Source organism: Pelophylax lessonae (genome assembly GCF_965119305.1).
Source record: "Pelophylax lessonae genome assembly, chromosome: 5".
NCBI lineage: Eukaryota > Metazoa > Chordata > Amphibia > Anura > Ranidae > Pelophylax > Pelophylax lessonae.
This window is the reverse complement of record NC_138772.1, coordinates 545,672,000-545,699,346: the sequence shown is the minus strand read 5'-3', so window position 1 is coordinate 545,699,346 and position 27,347 is coordinate 545,672,000. Positions and strand designations below refer to the sequence as shown.

The window sequence follows — 27,347 nt, the reverse complement described above, 5'->3', positions numbered from 1 at the left end:
AATTCTGTTTCAGGTGAAGGAGAACAAGCGGACGGGCACAAAAAAGAAAAGATTGATTTTGTGCCCGGAACTCCGCTTTAATGTGCATAAAGAAGCCAAGGAAAGATGGAAAAATCTCCAAAAGGCATCAAATTACAGATTAGACAGTTTCAGTTTTCTAGACAACTGCTTAGAAGATCCCATGGTGCTGATTGTTGGGGCAAGGTCAGAGGAGTCTGGGCATTTAAAACCTTTGAAATTGACATCACCTGGTCTTCCCAGACGATGATTGAGAACAATCCATGACACTGGCAGCCAAAAGGGGCAGTGCATGCTATAAATTCTGCAGGGTGCCCAAACTTTTGCAGACGCCATTTTTTGGTTTTCTGTAATCTCTGAAAGTGTCAATGATGGAAATAAAATCGAACTTTTGTTGACATATTATAAGAATGTCTAATCTGTAATTTGATGCCTCTTGGAGATTTTTCCATCTTTCCTTGGCTTCTTTATGCACATTAATACAAATTTTTACCTGTGGTGCCCAAACTTTCGATCACCGCTGTATGTATATCGATCTCTATATATCTCTATCTATATACACACACATGAACTTACGCAGCTATGATTCTATATTGTAAAGGCTTTGATAACCGACTTATGGTGTGACTGTGATAGGGTGGCGGGCAATCTGGCTCTAACAGACAATGGCTGGGAGGGTCACTGACACCGCTAGTGACACGAATACAGTGATAATACTGTACATGGTCACTGTGCTAATGACAATGGCTGGAAAAGGGTTGAAATCCAGGGGAATTCAAGGGGTTAACTGTCTGCCAAAAAAAAGCGTAATGTGTGCTGCTATTACTTACTAATCTGGCTGTCTTTTCTTCCTGCTTTTCAGGGAGAACAAACAGACAGATCACTGCTCTCTGTACACAGAGTTCTGTTTGTTGTAAACACAGAACTCTGTGCTTTGATTGGACACAGCCCTTTAGCAGGTTTCAGCCAAAATCATTGGTGAAATCTACTGCCAAATGGTGAAATCTACTGCCAAATGCGTGCTGTGTTTGATCATGGCACAGGTCAGCAGGGGGCGAGCGCACGCATGCCACCAAACCAGGAAGTACACCATGACGTACAGGCACATTTTGGTGCTTGGCTGTGCTGCCTGCTCGCAGTAGATCTACTGTGAGCAGGTCGGCAAGAGGTTAAACCCCTTGTAAGGCCTCGTTCACACAGGGGTACCAAAGCACACACGTGAGAGGGCCGTGTTCCATGCATCCCTGTGCAGGCAGCCCCATTCATATCAATTGGGACACAGCAGTTGCTCCTAATTTGATATCTGTGTTGGTGCAGAAGCACGGCCCCCAAACTCGCACAGACTACGCTCGTGGCCATGTACCAACACCCATGTCAACTTGGGAGCAGTGGCTGTGTCTGTGCAGCCGCTGCTCCCAATTGACATAAATGGGACTGCCTGCACAGGGATGCACACAACACCTGTGCTCCCCATGCACGGCCCTCTCACGGGTGTACGGCTGCGGTATCCCTGTGCAAACAACTCCTAATATCTAAATATATTTAAATGAAGAGATATTCCTTGATAAGTAGCAATTGTCTGGAAAGTAACAAATGGACACGGTAATTTTTGATTTGATGTAATTAACCATTTAATGACCACCCCATAGAAGATTTACTGCTACAGAATGGTCATTCTATACATCCGCATAGGGAGCGGGTGGGCACGCTGCCAGGTAATGGATGTCCGCCGGCACCCGCCGATCGCCAGTCAGAGACATAGAATGGAGTACTGCCTATATAAACAAGGCAGAGCTCCATTTTGACAGCAGGGATGTGATGGATTTTGGGTCCCTGCAAAGCATGGAAAAAAATCCATCACTTTCCTTAGTAAGAACAGTACACAGGTGGGCACGCTGCCAGGTAATGGATGTCCGCCGGCACCCGCCGATCGCCAGAGACATAGAATGGAGTACTGCCTATATAAACAAGGCAGAGCTCCATTTTGACAGCAGGGATGTGATGGATTTTGGGTCCCTGCAAAGCATGGAAAAAAATCCATCACTTTCCTTAGTAAGAACAGTACACAGGTGGGCACGCTGCCAGATAATGGATGTCCGCCGGCACCCGCCGATCGCCAGAGACATAGAATGGAGTACTGCCTATATAAACAAGGCAGAGCTCCATTTTGACAGCAGGGATGTGATGGATTTTGGGTCCCTGCAAAGCATGGAAAAAAATCCATCACTTTCCTTAGTAAGAACAGTACACAGGTGGGCACGCTGCCAGATAATGGATGTCCGCCGGCACCCACTGATCGCCAGTCAGAGACATAGAATGGAGCAATGCCAATATAAACAAGGCAGAGCTCCATTTTGACAGCAGGGATGTGATGGATTTTGGGTCCCTGCAAAGCATGGAAAAAAATCCACCACTTTCCTTAGTAAGAACAGTACACAGGTGGGCACGCTGCCAGATAATGGATGTCCGCCGGCACCCACTGATCGCCAGTCAGAGACATAGAATGGAGCAATGCCAATATAAACAAGGCAGAGCTCCATTTTGACAGCAGGGATGTGATGGACTTTGGGTCCCTGCAAAGCATGGAATAAAATCCATCACTTCCCTTAGTAAGAACAGTACACAGGTAGGCACGCTGCCAGATAATGGATGTCCGCCGGCACCCACTGATCGCCAGTCAGAGACATAGAATGGAGCAATGCCAATATAAACAAGGCAGAGCTCCATTTTGACAGCAGGGATGTGATGGATTTTGGGTCCTTGCAAAGCAGGGAATAAAATCCATCACTTCCCTTAGTAAAATCTGTACACAGTTTACACAAAAACACTGGCTAGGCACACATTTAACCCCTTGAGCGCCCTAGATGTGTAACTTCTTCCAAGCCAGTGTCATTAGTACAGTGACAGTGCATATTTTTTAACAGTGATCGCCACAAAGTGTCAAAAGTATAAGTTGGTGTCAGATCGACCGCCGCAATATTGCAGTCCTGCTATAACCCTCCTTTCACACCGAGTTTTTCAATCACTTTTGCATTACAAAAAGCACCTAAAAAGCTTGTGAAAAATGTACCACTTTAAAATCAATACACGTTTTCACACTGGGGTGATGCACTTCCACTGCAGTGAAAAAAAAAAGTCAGCATCATTAAAGCATGTAGGGAGAGCTGGAAAAAAAAAACGCACGAAATCGCACCTTCCTATTGAAAGCAATGAAAAATGAGGCAAAAACGTGTTATATGCATTTTTGCTGAGTTTTTGCAGCGGACCAGTGTAAAAGCACCTTAGATCGCCGCCAATACTAGTAGAAAAAAAAAAAATCTCAGTATATTTATCTTTAGCCGCTATAACTTTTACGCAAAAAAAATCAATATACGCTTATTGAGATTTTTTTTAAACAAAAATACGGAGCAGAATACAAATTAGTCTAAATTTTTTTAAGAAATGTGATTAACATTTTTTTATTGGATATGTTTTATAGCAAAAAAGTAACACTTTTATTTTTTTTTCTCCCAAAACGGTCTTTGTTTTTAGCGCAAAATGTAAAACGCAGAACAAAAAAAAAGAAATCACAAAATCTTTTTGCAGCGTAGCATGACCGCATGAATTGTCAGTTAAAATAACGCCATGCTGTATCGCAAAAAATGGCCTGGTCATAACGGGGGGGGAATCCTTTCACGGGTCAAGTGGTTAAGTAATTTAGGGATGCACCCTGAAAAGAATTTCATATTCACTCCCCCCTTAAAGCAGTGGAGATTTAAAGGAGAAGTACAGGTAAAGCTAGTTTGGCTGTTACATAGTAGTAGTTGAGGTGGAATAAAGAATAGTCCATCCAGTTCAACCTGTGTAGGTGTGTGTGGCTGTAATCATCTCTCATACCCCTGAATGTTCTGATCCTTGAGATGTAAGTCTAAGAGTCTTTTGAAAGCCACCATACTTCCCGCAGAAACCACCTCTTGCGGTAGAGAATTCCACAATCTTGTAGCCCTAACAGTACAGAACCCCCTGCGTTGCCTGAAGTTAAAACGCTTCTCCTCTAATCCTTTCGACTGAATAGCTTTTTTTCTATGCTGAGATCACCAGTGAGATATTTATAAATTGCTATCGTGTCCCCTCTCAGACGTCTCTTCTCCAGGGAGAATAAATCAAGCGATTGCAGACGCTCTTCATAATTAAGGTCCTCCAATCCCCTAATTAGTTTAGTTGCCCTTCTCTGGACTCTCTCCAGCTCCAACACATCCCTCCTGAGGACTGGCGACCAGAACTGGACAGAATACTCCAGATGTGGTCGGACCAGAGTTTTATAAAGTGGAAGGATTATAGTCTTATCTCTGGAATACATCCCTTTCTTTATGCATGCTAATATTCTGCCGGCTTTGGCAGCTGCAGCTTGACATTGCATGCTATTGCTTAGTCTATCCTCTACCAAGACTCCCAGATCCTTCTCCATTTTTGATTCCCCCAAAGGTTCCCCCCCTATAGTGTATTGTGCTTTTATGTTTTTAGTCCCCAAGTGCAAAACGTTACACTTCTCCACATTAAACCTCATTTGCCATGTCGTTGCCCACTCTGTTATTTTGCTCAGGTCATTCTGTAGGATATCTGCATGATGTTGTTCAGTTATTGCCCTGCCCAATTTTGTGTCATCTGCAAAAACTGATATAGAACTACTGATCCTGTCTCGGCTGAACTTCTATGGATCACAGGAGTGCAGTTCAATTTGCACCTGTGACCCGTTTTCAGCTGAAAGCGAACTGAAGTCTTCTTTCTGCTGATGTTGCAGAAGTCAGTCCAGGCACCGCGTCATCGCGACAAAGGAGTCGGGATCCGCCAGGTGCCTGGACTGACACCCGAGTTGCTAAGAGCCTGAGCCGAGCCGACCGCTCCCCGCCCCTCCACAGCCCAGCGCTCCAATGGGCAAGGAGAGAGCAGAGAGCTGACAGTCAGCAGCTCTCTGCTCGGGGAGCTGTGAGAACCGAGTGGTCGGCGGTGTTCAATTGCTCAATTCTCAGTGTAGAGGCGCCGGGGGACAGATGCACACCTAGGTAAGTATTAATCTAAAAAAATACCACAAACCTATACTTAATTTATTTTCTAGGTGTACAACATTCTCCAAAAGAACAAACGTTCCACAATCTATTATCAGGGAGTAACAGTGCAGACTGCAGAGAGAAGAGTGATATAGAAGTGATGATGTTTGACATCTCTCCATGTAATTGCAGAGTCTGATTGAGGTGTATACCTGCATCCCTGTGGGCGGAGGGTCTCTCCTAACCAGCAGCCGTAGCTCCTTCTCTGACGTAAGCAGGGCCTTCACAGCTTCCTGGTGGGTGGCATGTCTCAGATCCACTCCAGCTGACTCTAAAATCCGGTCACCCACCCTGAGCCCGCTTCGAGCGGCCACTCCTCGAGGGATCACCTGCCAGGCACAAAGGACAAAGGGTCACAAGGCTGCAAGGAGGGGACAGCTGCTGCTTAATTATCAACACATTTGGGTTCAAGGCAGAGATGTATAATAACTAAGTAGAACTACTTCACTACTGTACTTAAGTACCGAAAGGCGGTATCTGTACTTTCCTAGAGTAGAATTTTTTTCTCCTACTTCCTCTTTTACTTCACTACATTTTTTCAATGATTTCAATACTTCTACTCCGATATTTTTTTTTTTTGTGCTGCATAGTTACTCGTTACTATTATAAAAATTACCACTGCCAGAACAGTAGATGGCAGGTTTCATGAAGCTCAAAACATTATTATCAGCGCATACGAAAGTAAATGCTACTGTATGTATAAATAAAAGCTGCATTTGAAATAATAAAAAACAATATGATGTTCAAACTTTTGACTTCTTTCTTTAATAACTACATAACACAGTACTGGTACTTTTACTTTCAGTACTTGAGTAGCAAAATGTAAAAAAAAAAAAAACTACTAGCAATACTTAAGTACAAAAAATGTTGAATACTTTAGTACTTCTACTCAAGTCACTTTTTGATCGAGCACTTCCACTTCTACTCAAGTATGGGTTTCGAGTACTTTATACAACTCTGGTTCAAGGTTGCCAAGTGCCATTCATGCGGGAATATTACCCAGTGGTCCACCAAGCTACATTCATAAATGCGCATGGTAGACAAGAGATTAAAGAAAGCTTACAGCTGCTGATCCCTTTCATGGGGCTATAAAAATGTTATTTATGTGCTTGATTAGCTGCACTGGAGGGCAGGGGAGACAGCAGGGGTCTATTAGGTCCCAGATGTCTCCATAAAGAGTACCCGTCACCTGCCCAATGCAATAAATAGCAATAAAGTAAAAATAAAGTAATATAAAATGTGAAAAATATATTCCCACAAGCTGCGCAAAAAACACTTAAAAGGAATAAGCGTTCAAATCAATATGTGCCAAAAATACAGAGTTCCAACAAATAATCATAAAGAATAAACACATATAAAGTGTAATTGTGCACAAAATATATCACAAAGTCCATTAATTAAATGTGCTAAAATATTCACCCCCCCCCCCTTTTGACAAAGTCGGAATGACGAAACGTTAGGGCGTGGCTACGCTGGAGGCCGGAGAAGTGATTGGGTGAGCAGGGGAGGTTCCTCCATGTCCAGCACACTAGGGTGGAGTTGGTGAGGACGTGGGGGACACCCCAAACCCCATATTTTACTTGCGCTGTTGATGTTGGTTGTATGCGAGTGCAACTACTATTTTTTAACAATAAAATTGGAAGTTTAAAAACTGTATTGCACTAGTGGATTCCCTTTTTTTGTTTTTCCCTATGTGTACATGCGAGGGGAGAGGGTTTAACCACTTGCCGACCAATCACGTTGACTGTACTGCGGCAAAGTGGTTCGTTATCGTCTGGCGACGTAGACTAGCCATTCCCTAGTTATTTTTTCTAAATTGTCGCTATTTTTTTGTTTATAGAGCAAAAAGCAAAAATCGCACAGGTGATCAAATACCACCATAAGGAATCTCTGTTTGTGGGAAAAAAAGGACGTAAATTTCGTTTAGGTATGGCGTTGCACGACCGCGCAATTGTCAGTTAAAGTCGCACAGTGGCGAATTGCAAAAAGTGGCCTGGACGTAAGACAGCAAAATCCTCCGGTGGTAAAGTGGTTAAGGAGGACCCCTAAAACCTAACGGTGTTTTTCCATTGCACTTGTAGCCCTGACCATGCAAATGGGGGGCATCTTGTTGGGGTGAGTTACCAGCTGATGGGAGAGGGATCAGGCAGGTGGTGGATCTAAGTGGTGTCCATCCAGCATTCAGCACGAAGCTCTTTTCTTTACACCGGTCACTATTTTAGCACATTTGATTAATGGACTTTATGTGATATATTTTGTACACTTTATATGTGTTTATTCTTTATGATTATTTGTTGGAACTCTGTATTTTTGGCACATATTGATTTGAACGCTTGTTCCTTTTAAGTGTTTTTTTGCACAGCTTGTGGGAATATATTTTTCACATTTTATATTATTTGTGTGGTTTTAAGCTGCAGCATATGTATTCAATTATTATTTAGTTATTTATAGGATACTGAATTCACATGATATTTGATTTACACACTGGTTATCACATTTATATTTTGTGTGATTTAGCACAAGAGCCATCTTATTATCATTAAAATCCAGTGTTAAAAAGGACAAATTATGTAAACTAATTTTTTTTTAAAGCACTCTCATCACCCCCATACACACCCCTTGTCAACATGAAGTGCAGGCCAAGCATGTGTAAAAAACATCCCTTGTGCAACACATGCAGTAGCATCATCTTAGCAGGATTTTGGGTAATTTGCATTTTGCCATTTTACAGGTGTGCGCAATTGAAGGCTTGACATGTTTGGCATCTTATTAGTCAAAGCAAACCCATCTTTTTTTTTATTTTATCAAAAAATTGGGAATCTATTGTGGCCGTTAGGAGTTATTTTAGTGTATTTTTCCTGAAAATATGTTTGAAAAATATCAAACCAGAAAGACAAAGTGGGATTTTAAAGGTGCCAAAGATAAAACAGTGGTAATAATAAAATATCCAAAGTTTATTACAAAATATTAAACGTTTTCAGTTTTATATATATATATATATATATATATATATATATATATATATATATATATATATATAAATAATAATATAATAGAATATATACATAAATAATAATATAATAGAATATATATATATAAATAATAATTGAATATATATATAAATAATAATTGAATATATATAAATAATAATTGAATATATATAAATAATAATTGAATATATATAAATAATAATATAATATATATAAATAATAATATAATATATATAAATAATATAATATATATAACTAATAATAGAATATAATATATATAAATGAAAAAAACTAATCAAGGAACATCCAAATGATTAATGCCCATGCAGTTACTTCAGCTCAACATGTTTCGCCAATCGTTGGCTTCCTCAGGAGTCTTAGGAGTAAGGAACGCCTGAGGAAGCCAGAAATTGACGAGACCTGTTGAGCTGAAGTAACTGCATGCACAGTAAGCCACTTGGATGTTCCTTGATGGGTTTCTTTTTTTTATAAATAAAACTTAAAACACTATGTATTTTAGTTTTTAATATTTTGTAACAAGCTTTGGATATTTTATTGTAATCACGTTGTTATCTTTGGCACCCTTAGAATCCCACGTTGTTTTTCTGGTTAGATGGTTTTTAAATGGAATGTGGAGCCCTTGAATTCAAGATGGTCTGGTTCAACTCATATGAGTATGTTTGAAAAATAGCTGTGCACAAAAGATACCACATAAAAAATTCCAACTGCCACCATTTTTTTCTCCAGGGTCTCTGCTTTAAAATAAATATATACTTATTTTTTTAGGGGGAGGGGGGTGTTTAAAGTAGAGTGTTTAAAGTAATTTTAAGCATGAAAAACAAAATGCAGATTTTAACGTGTGCAAAAAATGACCCCAGTAGGAAAGTGGTTATAGAATTTACAATAAAAATGACTTGCTGCAGGGGGCAGCTCCAAACTTAGAGCAGGGCTTTGAGCCACCAAAAATTGGAAAGTGGTGTCAGCAGAGGCGTCTGAAAGTGAAGGAGACGCTGAGAAGTCGATTCTTCACTGATTCAATGTTTTTGCTCATACAATAATATAAAACACCGTCTACGTGTTTTGAGCAACTTCCTCAGGATGGTGCATAAAACACTTTACTGTGATCTGTCTCTCTGTGCTGTTAGAGTGCTGGAAAGGCATGCTCTGCCTATGCGGTGTTTAACCCCTTCCCGCTGACCACATCCTAGCCCTTTAGAATTTAGAAAAGCTGGGAAGCGGAGACGGGAAGCGGGTCATGGGATCGCTGTGATTGATTGGCTATCACATCAGTCCTGACTAGAAAACTCCTGAACTCAAGTATGCATCTGGAGCTTACCGATTCCCCCATCGGCTACCGTGCTTGGTGCCTGCAGGGAGTACGCTCTCAGCGATGCAAGTAGCTCAGCATAAAGGCCACCCTCCAAGAGGCTGCATTTAGGCATACTGTCGGGGGGCCAAGGAGTTAAATTAACAAATGGCGTGCATATCAGCGAGGAAAAGAAGCTCCAAGACCTCTGACTGCTGACACCTCGGAATCCTGAGACCACAAAGCGTAGGTCCGGATCCTCCAGATCACCTCACTAAGCATGGAGTGCGACCTTTCTTTGGGCAGTGACAGTCATATTCACTCCAGGCCTTTTACGTTGTCTTATCCCCCATTAGATTGTAAGCTCTTCTGATTTTATTGTATATGTACTGTCTCCCTCTAATATTGTAAAGGGCTGCGTAAATTCCTGGCGCTACAGAAATCCATAATAATAATAATTGGGGAGTTCAGCAACCTTGCAGATGTGAGTACACCATTGCATTTAACCTTCTCTTTCTACATTTCAACCAATTATCTGCTAAACTACACCAAAAGGAACACTTCCAAAGGCCTCGTCACTTTTTTTCTTATCTTTCGAGTCACCTCAGTTATCCAAAACTAGAGCAAGCATCACAGCAGGCAGAGATTTTTCATTTTATTTTAACTTTACCTGTGGAATTATTATTTATTTTTAATTAAATACGGCCTACTAACTTTTTTTTTCTCTTATAGTGCTGAAAAGAGGTGAAGGGTTACAGCTTTAATTTTTTATAGCTGTATCAACATATTGGAGAAATGTTCCCGCATTTCTTGTCCCAGTTTTGGGGGGGGAGGTGTTGACAGAGAGACAAGAGAGCAAGGAGACACAAAATGTGTTTAGACGTTGTGCTTTACTGTTCCACACGCCCTCCTCATATTTGCAGTTGCTCACCTTGGAGATGAAGACGCCCGGTTCTCGTACCCCAAATGGGTGGCTGGAGTGGTCACTGCCCCCTACTATACTCAGGCCCAGGGGACCTCCAGCCTTCATCAGAATAACTTCCTGCAGAAAAAAAACAAATGTGAGGATAATAATTAGGATTTCTATAAACGTTCTTCTGTATATTTAAGTTATTGATGTGTCCATTCACCGTAAAGTGACAGAAATAATATTCAGAAAAGTTAAAGCAGAACTATACTGCATCTGAGCACCACAACCCAAAAACACTATTTAACCACTTCAGCCCCAGAAGGATTTGCCCCCTTAAAGCGGAAGTTCCGGCCTTGGGGGTCAATTTGAGCTAAAAATACCCCCAGGACAGTCAGGGTTAGTACATTCTATAATGGATAGCCTCTGTACTGTCCTGGGTCGCACTTACCTGTAAGAAGAAATACTTACCTTGAAAATTTCTTCTCCAGCGCTGCCATCTCAGGTGTGGGCAGCTGAAGCCGCAGCGTCCCTGTTCGTGTCCTCTTCCGTGATGTCGGAGTCCCACAATGAACTGCACTGGCCCTGCCGTCACTTCCGGTGCAGGCACGGCATCCCTGCACAGCTTCTGGGCATGCCCAGAAGCTGTTTAGCAGTGAATGATGCGCTTTCACCGGAAGTGACGAGCGGGGCCAGTGCAGGCGCATTGATTCCTGGGAGTGATGACGTTCAGCTCCCAGGAATCATCGCAAGCCGGAAGTGACAGCACGGGCCGCGGACGCAGAGGGAAGAAGTGGAAGGAAGGTGAGTATATTTTCTTCTATAATAAGGTAAGTGACCAGAAAAAAAAAAAAAAAATCGCCACTATCCATTTCTCTTTCAGGTTCCCCTTAACAAGCGGATGGCCCAAAATCTATTTTATCGATTTTGTGGCCGCAACTCCGCTTTAATGACCAGGCCATTTTTTGCGATTCGGCACTGTGTTACTTTAACAGACAATTGCGCGGTCGTGCGACGCTGTACCCAAATAAAATTGATGTCCTTTTTTTCCCACAAATAGATCTTTCTTTTGATGGCATTTGATCACCTCTGCGATTTTTGTTTATTGCACGATAAACAAAAAAAAGCGACAATTCTGAAAAAAAATAAAATGTTTCACTTTCTGCTATATAACATACCAAAAAAAAAATTAAAAATCAAATTTTTTCATCATTTTAGGTCAATTTGTATTCTGCTACATATTTTTGGTAAAAGAAAACCCCAATAAGTGTATATTAATTGGTTTGCGCAAAAGTTATCACATGTACAAACTAGGGGAAACATTATCCCATTTTTATTTATGTATTTTTACCAGCAATGGTGGAGATCTGCGATTTTTAGCGGGACTGCGACATTGCGGTGGACAGATCGGACCCCTAAATTACATTTTTGACACTTTTGGGGGGGGGGGGGGGGGTTGGAGGACCAGTGACATTACTACAGTAATCAGTGCTAAAAATATGTACTGTTACTGTAATAATGACACTGGCAGGGAAGGGGTTAACCCAGGGGTTTAACGGGTTAAGTGTGAACCTAGGGGGTGTTTTCTAACTGAGGGGGATGGGCTTGTGGAGTCAACACAGAGATCTTAAACAGGAGGATCACAGGCGCTTTGTGTTCATTCCAGAAAGAACAATGGTCTGCTGTGTTTACAACGGCAGACGGTTGTTTTCGCTCCACGGGGAGCGATTGCGGGTGCCCGGCGGCAATCGCGGTTGCTGGCCCCGAGGATTGGCTTTCCCGCTGCCTAATGGGGGCACGAGCGTACCTCCAGCGGCACACGTGCGCCCCCAGAAGCACTCCCGCAAACCACCATACAGTATGGTGGTTCACGCAGCCGAGCCAGCCTGCCACAGTATATCTGCTGCGAAAAGTCGTCAAGAAGTTAATTCCTTTTTAATATTCAAAGCAAACTCCCCCCATCCATCCATGTCTCCATGCTTTATTTTGTTGAAAAATCACTTTGAAAAACACCCCCCTAGCATTTCTAGCCGTGGTCATTTTTAGTAAGGGCAAATTATTAATGTAGCATTTACTTCCTGAAATTCATCAGGCATGCAGGCACGAGGGTGTGCTTTGCTGACAAAGACCCTCCCCTCCTGAAGACTGCTGGGAGGTAGGACAATTTGACAAGGAAAGAAACCAGGAAGTAACTGATGTAAAAAAAAAAAAGTAAATAGAACGGTCCTCAGTAGTTTGTATGGCCCCCACGTGCTTGCATGCATGCCTGACAACGTCGGGGCATGCTCATAAGTAGAGGACGGATGGTGTCCTGGGTTATTTACTCCAAGATCTGGACCAGGGCATCACTGAGCTCCTGAACAGACTAAGATGCAACCTGGCAGCATCGGATAGACCAAAACATAATGTCCCAGATTTATTGGATTTAGGTCGGGCGAGCGTGGGGGCCATTCAATGGTATCAATTCCTTCATCCTCCAGGAACTGGCTGCATACTCTCCCCACATGAGGCCGGGCATTGTTGTGCACCAGGAGGAACCCAGGACCCACTGCACCAGTGTAGGGTCTGACAATGGGTCCAAGGATTTCATCCCAATACCCAATGGCAGTCAGGGTGCCATTCTCTAACCTGTAGAGGTCTGTGGGTCCCTCCATGGATTTGCCTCCCCAGACCATCACTGATCCACCACCAAACCGGTCATGCTGAACGATGTTACAGGCAGCATAACGTTCTCCACGGCTTCTCCAGACCCTTTCACGTCTGTCACATGTGCTCAGGGTGAACCTGCTCTCATCTGTGAAAAGCACAGGGTGCCAGTGGAGGACCTTCCAATTCTGGTGTTCAGTGGCAAATGCCAATCGAGCTCAACAGTACCGGGCAGTGAGCACAGGGCCCACTAGAGGACCTCAGGCCACCCTCATGAAGTCTGTATCTGATTGGTCAGAAACACTCACATCAGTGGTCTGCTGGAGGTCATTTTTTAGGGCTCTGGCAGAGCCCATCCTGTTCCTCCTTGCACAAAGGAGCAGATACCGGTCCTGCTGACGGGTTAAGGACCTTCTACGGCCCTGTCCAGCTCTCCTAGAGTAACTGCCTGTCTCCTAGAATCTCCTCCATGCTCTGAGACTGTGCTGGGAGACACAGCAATCATTCTAGCAATGGCACGTATTGATGTGCCATCCTGGAGGAGTTGGACTGCCTGTGCAACCTCTATAGGGTCCAGGTATCACCTCATGCTACCAGTAGTGACACTAACCCTAGCCAAATGCAAAACTAGTGAAAAACAGTCAGAAAAGATGAGTAGGGGGAAAAAAAAAAAAAAAGCTTAGAGGCTTCCACCTGTAAAACCATTCCAGATTTGGAATTGTTGCCCATCTAGTGCACCTGTTGTAAATTGAATGAACACCAAAGCAGCTGAAACTGCTTCTGAACTGATCCAGTGATCTCTGGAAGTATTGCTGAGCCCATGCAGGGATGTCCATCACACAATCATGTTATCACAATATCATCAGTTAAATACAGTGCCTGCCATCTGATGGCCCAAAGATCACCGCCATACAATATTGTTTTTTCGCCTTGCCCCTTCCACACAGAGATTTCTCCAGATTCTCAGAATCTTTTGATATTATGTACTGTAGATGCGGATTTAAAGTCTTTTACGTTGAGAAACATTATTCTGAAATTGTTGGACAATTTTTAAATGCAGCTTTTCACAGATTGGTGAACCTCTGCCCATCGGACACTCTGACGCTCTTTTTATACCCAATCACACTTCTGACCTGTTGCCAATTAACCAGTTCGTGACTGGAAGGATTTGCCCCATTAGTGCCGGTTCACACTAGTGCGGCTGTGGCGATCGCATGTAATTAGCACTTATGGCTAAATTCGCACCGCACCCGCAGCAAAGACGCACAGGACCCTTTTTAGCAGCTGCATCAGGATCGGATCGCACAGCGGTTCACACTTGTGCGATCCGATCCTGTGCGAACTGTAAGATCGCACTGCGATATGCGATCAAACTGGGGGTGTCGTTAAGATTACATTGACACCCCCAGCGTATCGCATATGGCAGTGTGAACTGCCAGGGGTGCGTTTGCGATGCGGGAACAGGCTGCGAATTCGCAGCCTTCCCGCATCGCATAAGTGTGAACCAGGGCTTAATGACCAGGCCATTTTTCCCCACAAATAGAGTTTTCTTTTGGTGGTATTTGATCACCTGTGCGATTTTTATTTTTTGCGCTATAAACAAAAAAAGCGACAATTCTGAAAAAATAAAAAAAAACAATGTTTTTGGGTTATATAAAATATAACATTTGCAAAAAAAAAAAGAAAAAAATTTAAAAGTCAATTTTTTTTTCATAATTTTAGGCCATTTTGTATTCTGCTACATATTTTTGGTAAAAAAAATATCGCAATAAGCGTATTTTGATTGGTTTGCACAAAAGTTATCGCGTCTACAAACTACGGGAAAGATTTATGTCATTTTTATTTGTTTATTTTTTACTAGTATTGGCGGCAATCTGCGATTTTTAGCGGGACTGCGACATTGCGGCGGACAGATCGAAACCCTTACTGACATTTTTGACACTTTTGGGTGGACCAGTGACATTACTACAGTAATCAGTGCTAAAAATATGCACTGTTACTGTACTGACACGGAAGGGGTTAACCCAGGGGCAATCAAAGGGTGAATTGTGAGCCTAGGGGAGTGTTTACTAACTGTATGGGGGTGGGGCTTGTGAAATGACCATAGAGACCTGTGATCCTATATAGAAGGATCACAGGTACTCTGTGATCATTTCAGAGAGGACAACGGTCTGCTGTGTTTACAACAGCTGCCTGTCCTTCTCTCAGTGGGGAATGATCGCGGGTGGCCGGCGGCAATTGCCGCCAGTCCCTTGCATCGGCATCCCCGCTGCCTAGTGGGGCGAGAGCGTGCCGCCCATGGCGCGCGCTCACCCCCAGGAGCGCTTACGCGGACCGCTGTACATGTACGCCGATTCGTGCAGCCGAGCCAGCCTGCCGCAGTATATATGCGGCGGGTGGTCGGCAAGTGGTTAACCTAGTTGGTTGCAACTTTTCCCACATTTTTGGTCCATTTTCTCAGTTTAAACATTTGATAGGTTTTCTATTGTGAATAAAATATAGGTTTGCAAATCACTGCATTCTGTATGTAGATTTTTCACAGTGTCCCAACTGGGGTTCTACATACTCCATAATGGCAAATACACAAAAATTCCCAGGAGAAGCATTGCCCCCACAACCATGACTGTAGCGGGTTTGCAGAACCACAGAGTTCAGCAGACTGCCACAATCATTAATGTCTCCAACAACCAGAAAAGACAGTTTAGGGTGGAGTGACCCCCTTTAGCAGCACTCACCTCTATGGGATACTCGTCTTCCATCCTGGTACTGCTGTGATTCCTCAGTGAGTTCAGGTCTTCCTCTCCCTCTCCATTTTCGCTCTCTGCAGGTGGTGGTGGTGAGCGCGGCCGAGCTCTGTGAAGGGAAGGCGATGCTCTCGGGTCTGCCGGTGCCCCCGGTTGGATGGGTTCTCTCTCCACCAGTAGAGTGATGGTGGGTGAAGTGCTGGTAAGCAGTGCTACTGCCTGATCATGCCTGGCTTCTGTCATGTCTACGCCATTAATCTGGAACAATGTGCAGAGCATCAGCAATGTTCTCCCATAACCCCTCCCTCACTACACGCGCCGCCCAGGATAGTTGGCACTATTAAAGAGTGACCGGAGGAGGGCTTTAATTGCTCTGCAAGAGCCAGGAAAGAACATATGTATATTCTATGGTTTAATAATTCCTAGCATGCAAAAAGTGAATGATACGTCTTAGGAGGGTTCTAGGATTAAGACTGTGATATCTAAAAGGCTTCAATAGAAGTTATATTAAAGTGTATGTAAACCCAGGAACAAAAATGTGATATATTGCAACTGAAAAGTCCTTCGATATAAAGGCTGCATTCGTTTTCTATTTTTCTGCAAATCTAAAATCAAGAATTTTGAATCCAGACAGAGATGAATAGCGTGAACAGCAGCAAACCAGAAAACTTTAATTGTTCATCAAATAATTGCAAAAAAGACAACCAACGCCACCTAACTAACCGCTTCATCAGGGCTTGGATTTTGCGGGGGCCCTGCCTCTCCCGCCGACGCCATCGGCTGGGGCCCTGCCTCTCCCGCCAACGCCACCGACGGGGGCACTGCCTCTCCCGCCGACGCCACCGACGGGGGCACTGCCTCTCCCGCCGACGCCATCGACGGGGACACTGCCTCTCCCGCCGACGGGGCACTAAACTGGCCATTTGTAAAGAAAGTTTGGAGACCCCTGCTGTAGGAGCGGAGAGTGTTCACAGCCCAGTGACCGAGCAGTCAAGGACAGCTCCTGGTCACTGCTTGCAATCGGACTCGTCACAATCACGTGACCACTGTTACAGCCAATCACGTGACTGGGAAACCCCCTCTACCTCCCAGCATTACCATTAACTTAAAGGGCCACTGTGACGTTCTTACAAGAACATATATTTGCGGTCAGGGAACCAAGCCGAATAAGCGTAAGCTGTTATAATTATCAAACTTCGGTTGTGGTATGCCAAAACTGATGTTCGGGCAGGTCCCTAAATAAAGAGGGCCTACAAAGAAGGAACTTTGTAACAAGGGGAGTGGTGGGTGGGGTGACCAGGTGATGTCATGTCAGCCCGGGATGGAGGAGGGCCCGGTCTTAAATAGGCCGGCTCATTGCCCCCCACAACTCCAGGTTCCGCCTTCCCATATGTGTGTGTGTATATATATATATATATATATATATATATATATATATATATAACATCCAAGCCTGATAAAGTATTTGGACCCCAAAACTTTTTTTTTTTATGAATTAAAGTTTCCCTGGATGTATTTGGTTTGTCTCTCTTCGTGCTACCTTTTCTTTCTTGATTCTTGGGTGTCAAACTGGTGGTCCTCCAGCTGTTGCAGAACTACAAGTCCCATGACGCTTTGCAGTTACAAGTATGACTCCCATAGGCAGAGGCATGATGGGACTTGCAGTTCTGCAAAGGCTGGAAGACCACCAGTTTGACACCCTAAATCGAGTCCATATCAGGAAAGCAGCCAGTAGTACCAACACTACTATAGATACAGCATAGTGAGTGAAGGCGGATTCACACCAGCAGCCATGCTGATTGCACAGCCGCTGGTGGGTGCTGGAAGAGCCCAATGTTGAACCAGGTACATCACCCAGTTTAATATCTTTAACATGAATGTCCTCATCCTAGGGCAGGGAGCGTGCTACTGGTAAGTTGCAATATGCTGCACATTTCTTGGCTTTAGATATTACTTATATGTGTAACAGAACAATCTCAATGCCTAGAATCTAAACTTCACCCAGATCTAAATAAAATGTAAATAAAAAAGATATAGGATGCTAATAACTTCACTTCGATTTGGAGGAGAGCTGGAAGAGAGTTGTCAGGATGAGTCTAGTAAATAGTGGAGTTATCCCCTAGTCTGTGCTGATTAGTGCAGGCCATGATGCAGCCCCAGTGTACAAGCTTTGCTCAGCAGCCATATGGAGCGGTGCGGAGGTATAGAGCACACAGAAGCCAGCGCTGACCGGGCAGTATACACTCTTACCACCGGCCGCGGAACGGGTAACTCATGCTGTTAACCGAGACGGCAAAAAAAGGAGAGTGAATCCCTCCACCAGAAGAGAGAGAGACAGAACCAGGACAAGAGAAGGAGAGGCAAGCGGAAAGATTAGGGGGTAGTACAGAAAAAAGAAAGATGGCGGACGAGCTTAAGGGAAAAACCAAAATGGTTAGCAGGATCAAAGCATAAAAAACACAGAAATCACATTTCCTGGCTGCAGACCAAACATCTGCGTCCTCCACTCTTTAGGGTTGATTTACAAAAAGTAGAAAGTGGAGAATCTGGTTCAGCTCTGCATACAAACCAATCAGCTTCCAGGTGTTTTTTTTTTTTTTGTCAAAGCTTAAGGCCCCTTTCACACAGGCGGACCGTTCAGATCCGCCTGTTCGTTTTTTTTGGCGGATCTGAACGGGTCCCCCATGCATTCCTATGGGGCGTCGGATGTCAGCAGAGACATGTCCGCTGACATCCGACCCGATACGATCCGTCAAATCTGGACGGATGGAAACCCTATTTTTCATCCGTCCAGCGGATCGGATGAGAACGGACCGACGGTCCGTTCCCATCCGATTTCCCCCATTGAGATGCATGGGGAACTGAGAGCTGTGTCTCCGCACACAGCCGTCATCCTTCCGCTCAGCGGGGGATCGGCGGCTCGATCACCTGCTGAGAAAAATGGAATCCGTCCAACGGACGGATAGTGTGAAAGGGGCCTAATTGAAAAAGCTGAAGTTAGAATCTGATTGGCTACCATGCAGAGCTGCACCACACTTTGTACTCTCCAGTTTTAGTAAATCAACCTTAATATGTCCTGTTTTATCTTTGTACACAAATGCTTACTTTCAGAAAGACCCAGATTCAGATATACACCATATTACACCATATTACCAAAAGTATTGGGACGCCTGCCCTTACACCAGTGTTTCTCAACTCCGGTCCTCAGCACATTAACAGGCCAGGTTTGCAAGAAAACTGAAATACATCACAGGTGATATCATTTGCTGCTCAGTGATTGCTGTATTCTAGTCTGCATCTCCCCAAAGTAATACTGGTCTGTTAGTGTACCCTGAGGACCAGAGTTGAGAAACACTGCTTTACACGCACATGAACTTTAATGGCATCCCAGTCTTAGTCCGTAGGGTTCAATATAGAGTTGGCCCACCATTTGCAGCTATAACAGCTTCAACTCTTCTGGGAAGGCTGTCCACAAGGCTTAGGAGTGTCTATGGGAATGTTTGACTATTCTTCCAGAAGCGCATTTGTGAGGTCGGGCACTGATGTTCGAGAGAAGGCTCACAGTCTGCGCACTAATTCCAAAGGTGTTCTATCAGGTTGAGGTCAGGACTCTGTGCAGGAAAGTCAAGTTCTTCCACCCCAAACTCCCTCATCCATGTCTTTATCCTGCGCTACATTTCATGTGCTTTACCTGTGGTTTTTCATAAACGTCTATTATGTCCTACATTTTTGGTGCATTTTCTGACAGCACACCAAAAATGAGGGACATAATAGAAGTCTATTGTAAACCACAGGAAACGCACATGAAAACCGCGGGTATCCTGCACTACACCTGCAAGCAGAATACCACATAAAAAAAGAAGTGCAGTTTCCATTATCAATAATACAGTATTTTAAAACCAAGCAATCCTACGTATACTTATATTCCACAAAAAAGCGATGTGGCACCAGGGAATGAATGTGAATATTCTTATTTCTGGGGTCCTGAGCTGCATAGAAGGCTCAGGGAGGGCAATTTGTAAATAGATCCAATCAGCTTCATGTAAGGGGATCCAGCCCGGCCACTTAAGGCGCAGCACACCATGCAGTCTCCACCCCTACTGAGGAAGTCAACGCCTATGGTTGGGCTTCGACGTCACGCGTATAGGGGACAGAGCCTGCGTGCTGGAAGCTGTCTCTTCCTAGACACCGTTTATGCTGATTGCTATGCGCTTTGGAAGCGCCACCTTTGTGAGTACTATTCCTTTTACTCAATAAAGCGGTTTACTGCAACCATACAGAGAGCACTAGATCTCTTCCTTTGTTCCCCCTTTATGTTTATCAGTGAGAATCCCTCTGGAGGTGATAGGCTATCCATAGCCTTTACTATCTGAAGGTCCCTGTGTATATACAATGCTGAGATTGACCCAGCAGTGGGTCTATAGTGGAGGTGAGAGAACAATTCACCTGGTGGTGGGATTGCACTAATCACGAAAGCACTAATTAAGTTTTGCACAAGATTCTTTTGGTCACGTGGATTCACCGTTTATTTGATTGATTGTATGGACATTGGAACATGTATGGACACTGATTTTGAGTTTTATTACACTATGTGTGCACATGACTGGCGCAACACTACTTTTTGGTTTATTTAGTTTACATTGTGTGGTTTAGACACTTTTAGTGTGTGCAGCTGGTCTTTATATCATTTGATTATTGCACCATTCACTATTGATATTTTTTTGCGCTGATAGTTTTTGTTATATATTTATCAGGTAATAACATATAATTAATGTACCTCACAAAGCTCAGAGGAGCCACTGAAGAGCCTCCTCCCTGTTATTTCTTCCTCGGTTAAAAGCACGCCAGCCAGCAGCTCCCGAGACCCGCGACTCGCCCATCCAAGCACACCCGTTGTATGCCCGATCCCACCCATAGAAACCAATGAAATCATCGGATGGCAAGATGCGGTCGGGAGGCCCGCACAGCTTCCCGAGCACATGTGGCAGCGGGAAGCGAACTTAGACTGGCCCCCCTGTCACTACTAATAGGCAAACAATGCTTTTTGATAAGATGGCTGCAAGTTGGGGTCACTTTGCCATGGCACACCTGTGGACTCTTGGGTACCGCAGCACACTGGTTCAGAAACCCTGATTTAGAGGCTCAAGATCACAAGAACAGCATGAGGCTTAGCACTGGGCTTTATACGACTCTATACAGGGTTTACAAAATTAACTTTTCCTCCGCATGTGACACATTTACTGTCTGTTAAAACTTTTGCTGAGTCCAGCGAATGCTAAATTGTGAAGACCAGATTGTGTTTATAGCAACCAGAATCCAAATTAATTACAGCGGATCCCATTCAGAACAACCACACTGTGTGATATAAATATTTAGATCTCCTAAAAACATTTTCCATCACTTGTCTAATCCTGGAGCTGCTTAAAATGTATCTGGTTTGTTTAAAAGTGTCAGTACCTCCCCCTCTCTTTGCAATGCATGTCTAATACATTATTATGCCAACCGGTACAAATACCTATTGCTGCTGCCGCTGACCTATTCTTGCTTGTTAGTGGTAACAATCTGCGGGCTCATCTACCCTCTGTAGTGTTGTCACCGGTTATACACATGCTCCAAATGAGCCGTATCTATGACTTACTCTGCCTTGCTCTCTCATGATCCAAGTGGGGGTTGTTTGGGACCAGTCTACCCTGCTGTGACAGGAGATACCACTTTCAAAACACTGTTAGCCGCTCCCGTCAGACTCCCAGCTGCCTATGTCACCAGCAGCACCTCCTGATGGGGCGGGTAAGAGTGTTGATTGATAGCGGCTCCTCCTGTCATTGCCATTCACAGTAAGGAAGGACTGGTCCAGCCCACCACCTGGATTAAAGAAAACATAATGCACTGACTGTAGAAAAAGACCACATGGTCCGTTGAGTCTGCCCGTTTTTTTTTTTTTTTTTATAAAACTTTTTTGTTGGGGGGTAAAATTCTTTTTTGGATCAAGAATGTTTAAATTAATTTACTGTTGACTGACTCCCTATCTTTGCTGGGAGTTTATTTGAAGCATCAACTGCTCTTTCGGTAAAATAATACTTTCTAAGGCAGGGGTCTTCAAACTATGGCCCTCCAGTTGTTTAGGAACTACAATTCCCATCATGCCTAGTCATATCTGTGAATGTCAGAGTTTTACAAAGCCTCATTGGATGTGTAGTTCCGCAACAGCTGGAGGGCCGTAGTTTGAGTATCCCAGTTCTAAGCCTAGTGTTGAACTTTCCTGGCTTAATACTGAAAATCCCTGTCCTCCTGAACCTTATTCATGACAATTCATGGATTAAAGCAGGCTTTCTCAACCAGGGTGCCTTTGCAAGATGCCTAGAAATTGCCCAAAAATATTGTATACAAACCAATGGGTGGATCAAGCCAGCCTTCTAGTTGTGCAAAGTCACAGGTTTTCATTGTGCACCATTATAACCATCCAGCCGCTAGCATGCTAATGACCAAGATATCATTGGTTAATAAGGAGGACTTGCACACATTTCAACCATCCAGCCGCCAGCATGCTAAGGACCAATGATCTCATTGGTTAATAAGGAGGACTTGCACACATTTCAATCATCCAGCCGCCAGCATGCTAAGGACCAATGATATCATTGGTTAATAAGGAGGACTTGCACACATTTCAATCATCCAGCCGCCAGCATGCTAAGGACCAATGATGGTTAATAAGAAGGAGGACTTGCACGCCATCCTTGTTTGAACCCACCACCCCTCTCCTTCAACACAGGGTCATATTAGCTCAGTGAGGGGGGAAACAATGAGAGAGAAGAGAAACAATGGAATAATAGTCAGCACTAGTGTGCAAAGGTGTGTTCTCTTAAATCTTAGAAAATGATCCCCTCTAATGTTGGGTGTCCTATGTGTGTGGATGTTGCTGTGTTATGTAAAACTATTAGTTTCATTTTTACATTTAGGAATGGGGTTCCCCAAGATTGTGCAGAATTTTAAAGGTGCCTTGACTGAAAAAAGGTTGGAAAACACTGGATTAAAGGTTTCAGTCACGTCATCTGTCTTTTTTCCCTCAGACGGTACTGTATTAAGTTCCTGAAGCCTCTCCTCATGTTTTATCCCTCAGACCTTCCACTATAATTGTTGCCCATCTCTGGACTCGTCCTATCAATTTATTTTTGTAAGTGTGTTCTCCAGAACTGCACACAGTATTCTAAATGAAGTCTCACTAAAGATTTATATAGATGAACCTGGACCTCCTTTCTCCTGCTGGTGACCCCCCTAATGATATAAAGATCTATATAGAGGAATCAGGACCTCCTTTCTCCTGCTGGTGACCCCCCTAATGATATAAAGATCTATATAGAGGAATCAGGACCTCCTTTCTCCTGCTGGTGACTCCCCTAATGATATAAAGATCTATATAGAGGAATCAGGACCTCCTTTCTCCTGCTGGTGACTCCCCTAATGATATAAAGATCTATATAGAGGAATCAGGACCTCCTTTCTCCTGCTGGTGACTCCCCTAATGATATAAAGATCTATATAGAGGAATCAGGACCTCCTTCTGCCTGCTGGTGACCCCTCTAGTGATATAAAGATCTATATAGAGGAGTCCGGACCTCCTCCTTTCTGCTGCTGATCCCTCTAGTGATATAAAGATCTATATAGAGGAATCAGGACCTCCTTTCTGCTGCTGATCCCTCTAGTGATATAAAGAGCTATATAGAGGAATCCAGACCTCCTTTCTCCTGCTGTTGACCCCCCTAGTGATATAAAGATCTATAAAGAGGAATCAGGACCTCCTTTCTTCTGCTGGTGACCCCTCTAGTGATATAAAGATCTATATAGAGGAATCAAGACCTCCTTTCTCCTGCTGGTGACCCCACTAGTGATATAAAGATCTATATAGAGAAGGGTTTCTCAACCAGGGTTCCTCCCAAGGTTGCTAGGGGTTCCTTGAGCAATGGGCAATCTCTGCCTCTCAGATAAGTTCACAATGACACCACTGTTCCTTTTAGCTATCTGTAAGGGGGGTAATTCTTCCCAATGATGACCAGAGTAAGGAGCATTCTTCCCACTGACTGTCACACTAATGTGTCATGAGTTGTAGATTTTGAAATTTAGGCAGCGGTTCCCCGAGACCAGAAATTTATTTCAAGGGTTCCTCTGTATTGAACAGGTTGAATAAGGCTGATCTAGAGGAATCAGGACCTCCTTTTTTACTGCTGGTGACCCCCCTATTTATATGAAGATCTATATAGAGGAATCAAACTCTTTTCTCCTGCTGGTGACCTCTCTAGTGATATAAAGATCTATATAGAAGAATGAGAACCTCCTTCCTCCTGCTGGTGACCACACTAGTGATATAAAGATCTATATAGAGGAATCAGGACCCCCTTTCTCCTGCTGGTGATCCCTCTAGTGATATAAAGATCTATATAGAGGAATCAGGACCTCCTTCCTCCTGCTGGTGACCCCTATAGTGATATACAGATCTATATAGAGGAATCAGGACCTCCTTCCTCCTGCTGATGACCCCCTAGTGATATAAAGATCTATATAGAGGAACCAGGACCTCCTTCCTCCTGCTGGTGACCCCTATAGTGATATACAGATCTATATAGAGGAATCAGGACCTCCTTCCTCCTGCTGATGACCCCCTAGTGATATAAAGATCTATATAGAGGAACCAGGACCTCCTTCCTCATGCTGGTGACCCCTCTAATAATATATAGAGCTACATAGAGGAATGAGGACCTCCTTTCTCCTGCTAGTGATTCTCCTAATGATAATTATTTTCCCTTTCCTCACTGCCAGGCCACACAGAGGATACTATAGCAGGTGAGAAGAATAAGTATGGTATAATTTATAAAGCCATTATAACCTTTCTTTTCTTCTCTTAGGGCTGCTTAGGCGTTTGCGATACCTTGATGTACTCTCTGAAGCACCTAATAATAAGCATTCAATTTTTACCAGATAACATGGAATAACTGTAAAGCACACAAAGTGCTGTGTTTGTTCATTGAATGTTCAGACATTGGCAGGTAACAATGAACCAAAAACATATGAATACCCAAGGTGTACATCAACATCCAATAGACGTATCAAATACCAGATATTTAAAAAACACGTTACATATGTATTCCGTCAATATTTTACCAGAAGGGGGGGCTGCATGTCTGTATGCTGGGACTGGCAGACAACGGTAGAGGCTACTTACTGACAAGACCCGATCTCCAACTCTGAGGGTCCCGTCGCGGTGAGCGGCTCCGCCTTCTGCGATCCGTGAGATGAATATACCCTAGAATGAGAGATGGCACGGTTTATATAAAACAAGAGGTGACAGAAATACGCCAGCTCCTGGGCTGTAATTCGCTGTGCAGAGACTGGACGGAGCCATGCTCATCAGCCTTCCCAAAATACCCCAACTCCAGGTCTGAGAGAATGGCAGGAGGGGGGGGCAGGTGTCACATAACAGGGGAAAGCTATTTTCAGCCCTGGACTTTGGTTTAGCTAGATATACTCAGTATAAATCCATGCTGCAGACAGAACGGACGTTGCTGCAGAGAAGGGAGTAAAGCTGTAGGGGGAAGACGTATGACACCGACAGATGAATCAGGAACCCCAGGAGTGAAATAGGGAAGATTCACAGTAATTCGTACAGTGAAATTTACCATTGGGGGCTTCTTTTTTCTCAACATGTCTGCACGTAGCACTTGCTGTGACAGCAGCCCCCGATTCCTCTATACAATGTAAGTGGCCACCTGTTCCTATTCACCAACAACTCAGTAACCAAAAACAGATGAAGACACAATAACCCGCCACTCACCAGCATGTCACTTTAATTGACTGAAACCTAAAAAGGACAAATTCCCCACTTTCTGCTAATTTTGGAGATCACACTGTGTGAGGGAGACCACTTTCCCTGAGCACAGAAAGTTATGGGAAGTCTAAACTTTAGAGCTGTCACAAAAACGAAGAGGTGAGGGGATATCTTCCAACGGGGGCTTGTGTCTAAGAGGACATTTTGCTCACTTTGAGGGATTTCCTTTAATTTTCCGTTTGGTCTGCAGCAGGGGTCTCCAAACTTTACAAAGGGCCAGCCTACTGTCCTTCAGACTTTAGGAGGGCCCAACTGTAGCCATTGGGAGTAGTAAGTGTCTAGGTGTCATTAGTGGGAGTAGTAAATGCTTATCGTTGGTGTCAGTGGGAGGAACTGTGCCCCATTTGTTGGTGTCAGTGGGAGGAACTGTGCCCCATTTGTTGGTGTCAGTGGGAGGAATTGTGTCCCATTGTTGGTGTGAGTGGGAGGAATTGTCCCTCGTTGTTGGTGTTCTTGGCAGGTTTTGTGCCCCATGCTTGGTGTCGTTGGGAAGGAATGTGCCTTTTTGTTGGGTGTTACTGGGAGGAACTGTACCCCATTATTGGTGTCATTGGGAAGAAATGTACCCCATCACTGATGTCATTGGGAAGAACTGTTCCCCATCACTGGTGTAATCGGGAGGAACTGTGCCCCATTGCTGGTGACATTTGGGAGAATTGTGCCTCTTCGTTGGATGTCAGCGAATCAAATTGTGCCCCAGAGGCGAGATAAAGCAAGCAAGGGGACACATCTGGCCCTGTTAAGAAAATATTTACTCAAGCTCATGAGGAAGAATGCGGGCAGGACTTATGTATGCGTTCTTTGGTGCATGAGCGACGGGGGGGCTGATCACTTTTATTGCTGTCACAAGGAATGTAAACATCCCTTGTGACAGTAATAGGCAGTGACAGGCGCTCTTTATGGAGGGATCGGGGGTCCAAAAGACCCCAAACCACTCCTCTGCACTTCAAAGTATTCAAAACGCCGAAATCTGCATTTTTGAATACTGACACTCTGTTTTTGGCACCCTCCCTCCCGTTTGCTGGGATGATGGCTGAGCGCCTGCTGAGCCGCCAGAAAGCCGACCGCAGGCTCTAAAGAACGATACCAGGATGATGCCTCCATCTGCAGGCATTACCCCGGTACAACCACTTCTTCAAGCCGACATACAGGTACGTTGGTTTGTGGGAACTGGTTAATATTAATACAACACTTTAGAAAGGGACAGGATTTCACAGGAGACCCCCCAATAATGTGAACCTCAGTGCTAAGTACTCACAGTGTCTCCAGCCCGATACGGGGTGCTCCCCACACCACCAGCAATGCTGAATCCAAGACCTTTGTCATTGCGCATCAGGCAGGCCGAGAGTCGCTCCTTGACGATTTGCAAAGACTCCTCCTCTTCCTCTGGAAAGGGTATGACGACACGCTTTTCCCGGGGGTTGTAATCGTCCTCTGGCCGCAGTGGGGTGACTGTGATGGGATTTTCGGGTTCCACCATTCTCTCCCGCAATACAGTCATAGATACGGAGCTTCCGGAACTGCGCAGGGCCTCCACCGCCATATGATGTTCTGCGTTACGGAGCTCGACGCCATTCACCTGGGAGAAAACCAGACACCAGAATAGATGAAAGCCAATAATAATGGACTTTAGTTGTAGATACTTATTTTCTTGATACCTTTACATATTGTCTGCAGGTTTCACTTCAGCATTTTTTTTTGTCATATCTGTGCTGACAACTACTTTAAAGCGATATTAAACCCAAGAACAAACATTTACTGCAGCTTACCAA

At 44.1% G+C, this 27,347-nt stretch overlaps 1 protein-coding gene across 14 annotated transcripts in view; it reads right to left on the bottom strand.

Moving 5' to 3' along the window:
- Positions 1-27,347, bottom strand: part of SCRIB (scribble planar cell polarity protein) — a 295,493-nt gene that overhangs the window by 95,221 nt on the left and 172,925 nt on the right. For 13 of the 14 annotated variants that reach the window (XM_082257570.1, XM_082257580.1, XM_082257581.1 and 10 more), the window contains 5 exons: positions 26,834-27,154; positions 24,913-24,993; positions 15,690-15,956; positions 10,333-10,443; positions 5,258-5,434 (listed from right to left, as the gene is read on the bottom strand). In XM_082257570.1, the coding sequence (XP_082113696.1) occupies positions 5,258-5,434; positions 10,333-10,443; positions 15,690-15,956; positions 24,913-24,993; positions 26,834-27,154 (957 nt within the window). The remainder of the gene's footprint in view (positions 1-5,257; positions 5,435-10,332; positions 10,444-15,689; positions 15,957-24,912; positions 24,994-26,833; positions 27,155-27,347) is intronic. The other variant, XM_082257576.1, reaches the window with a different exon arrangement.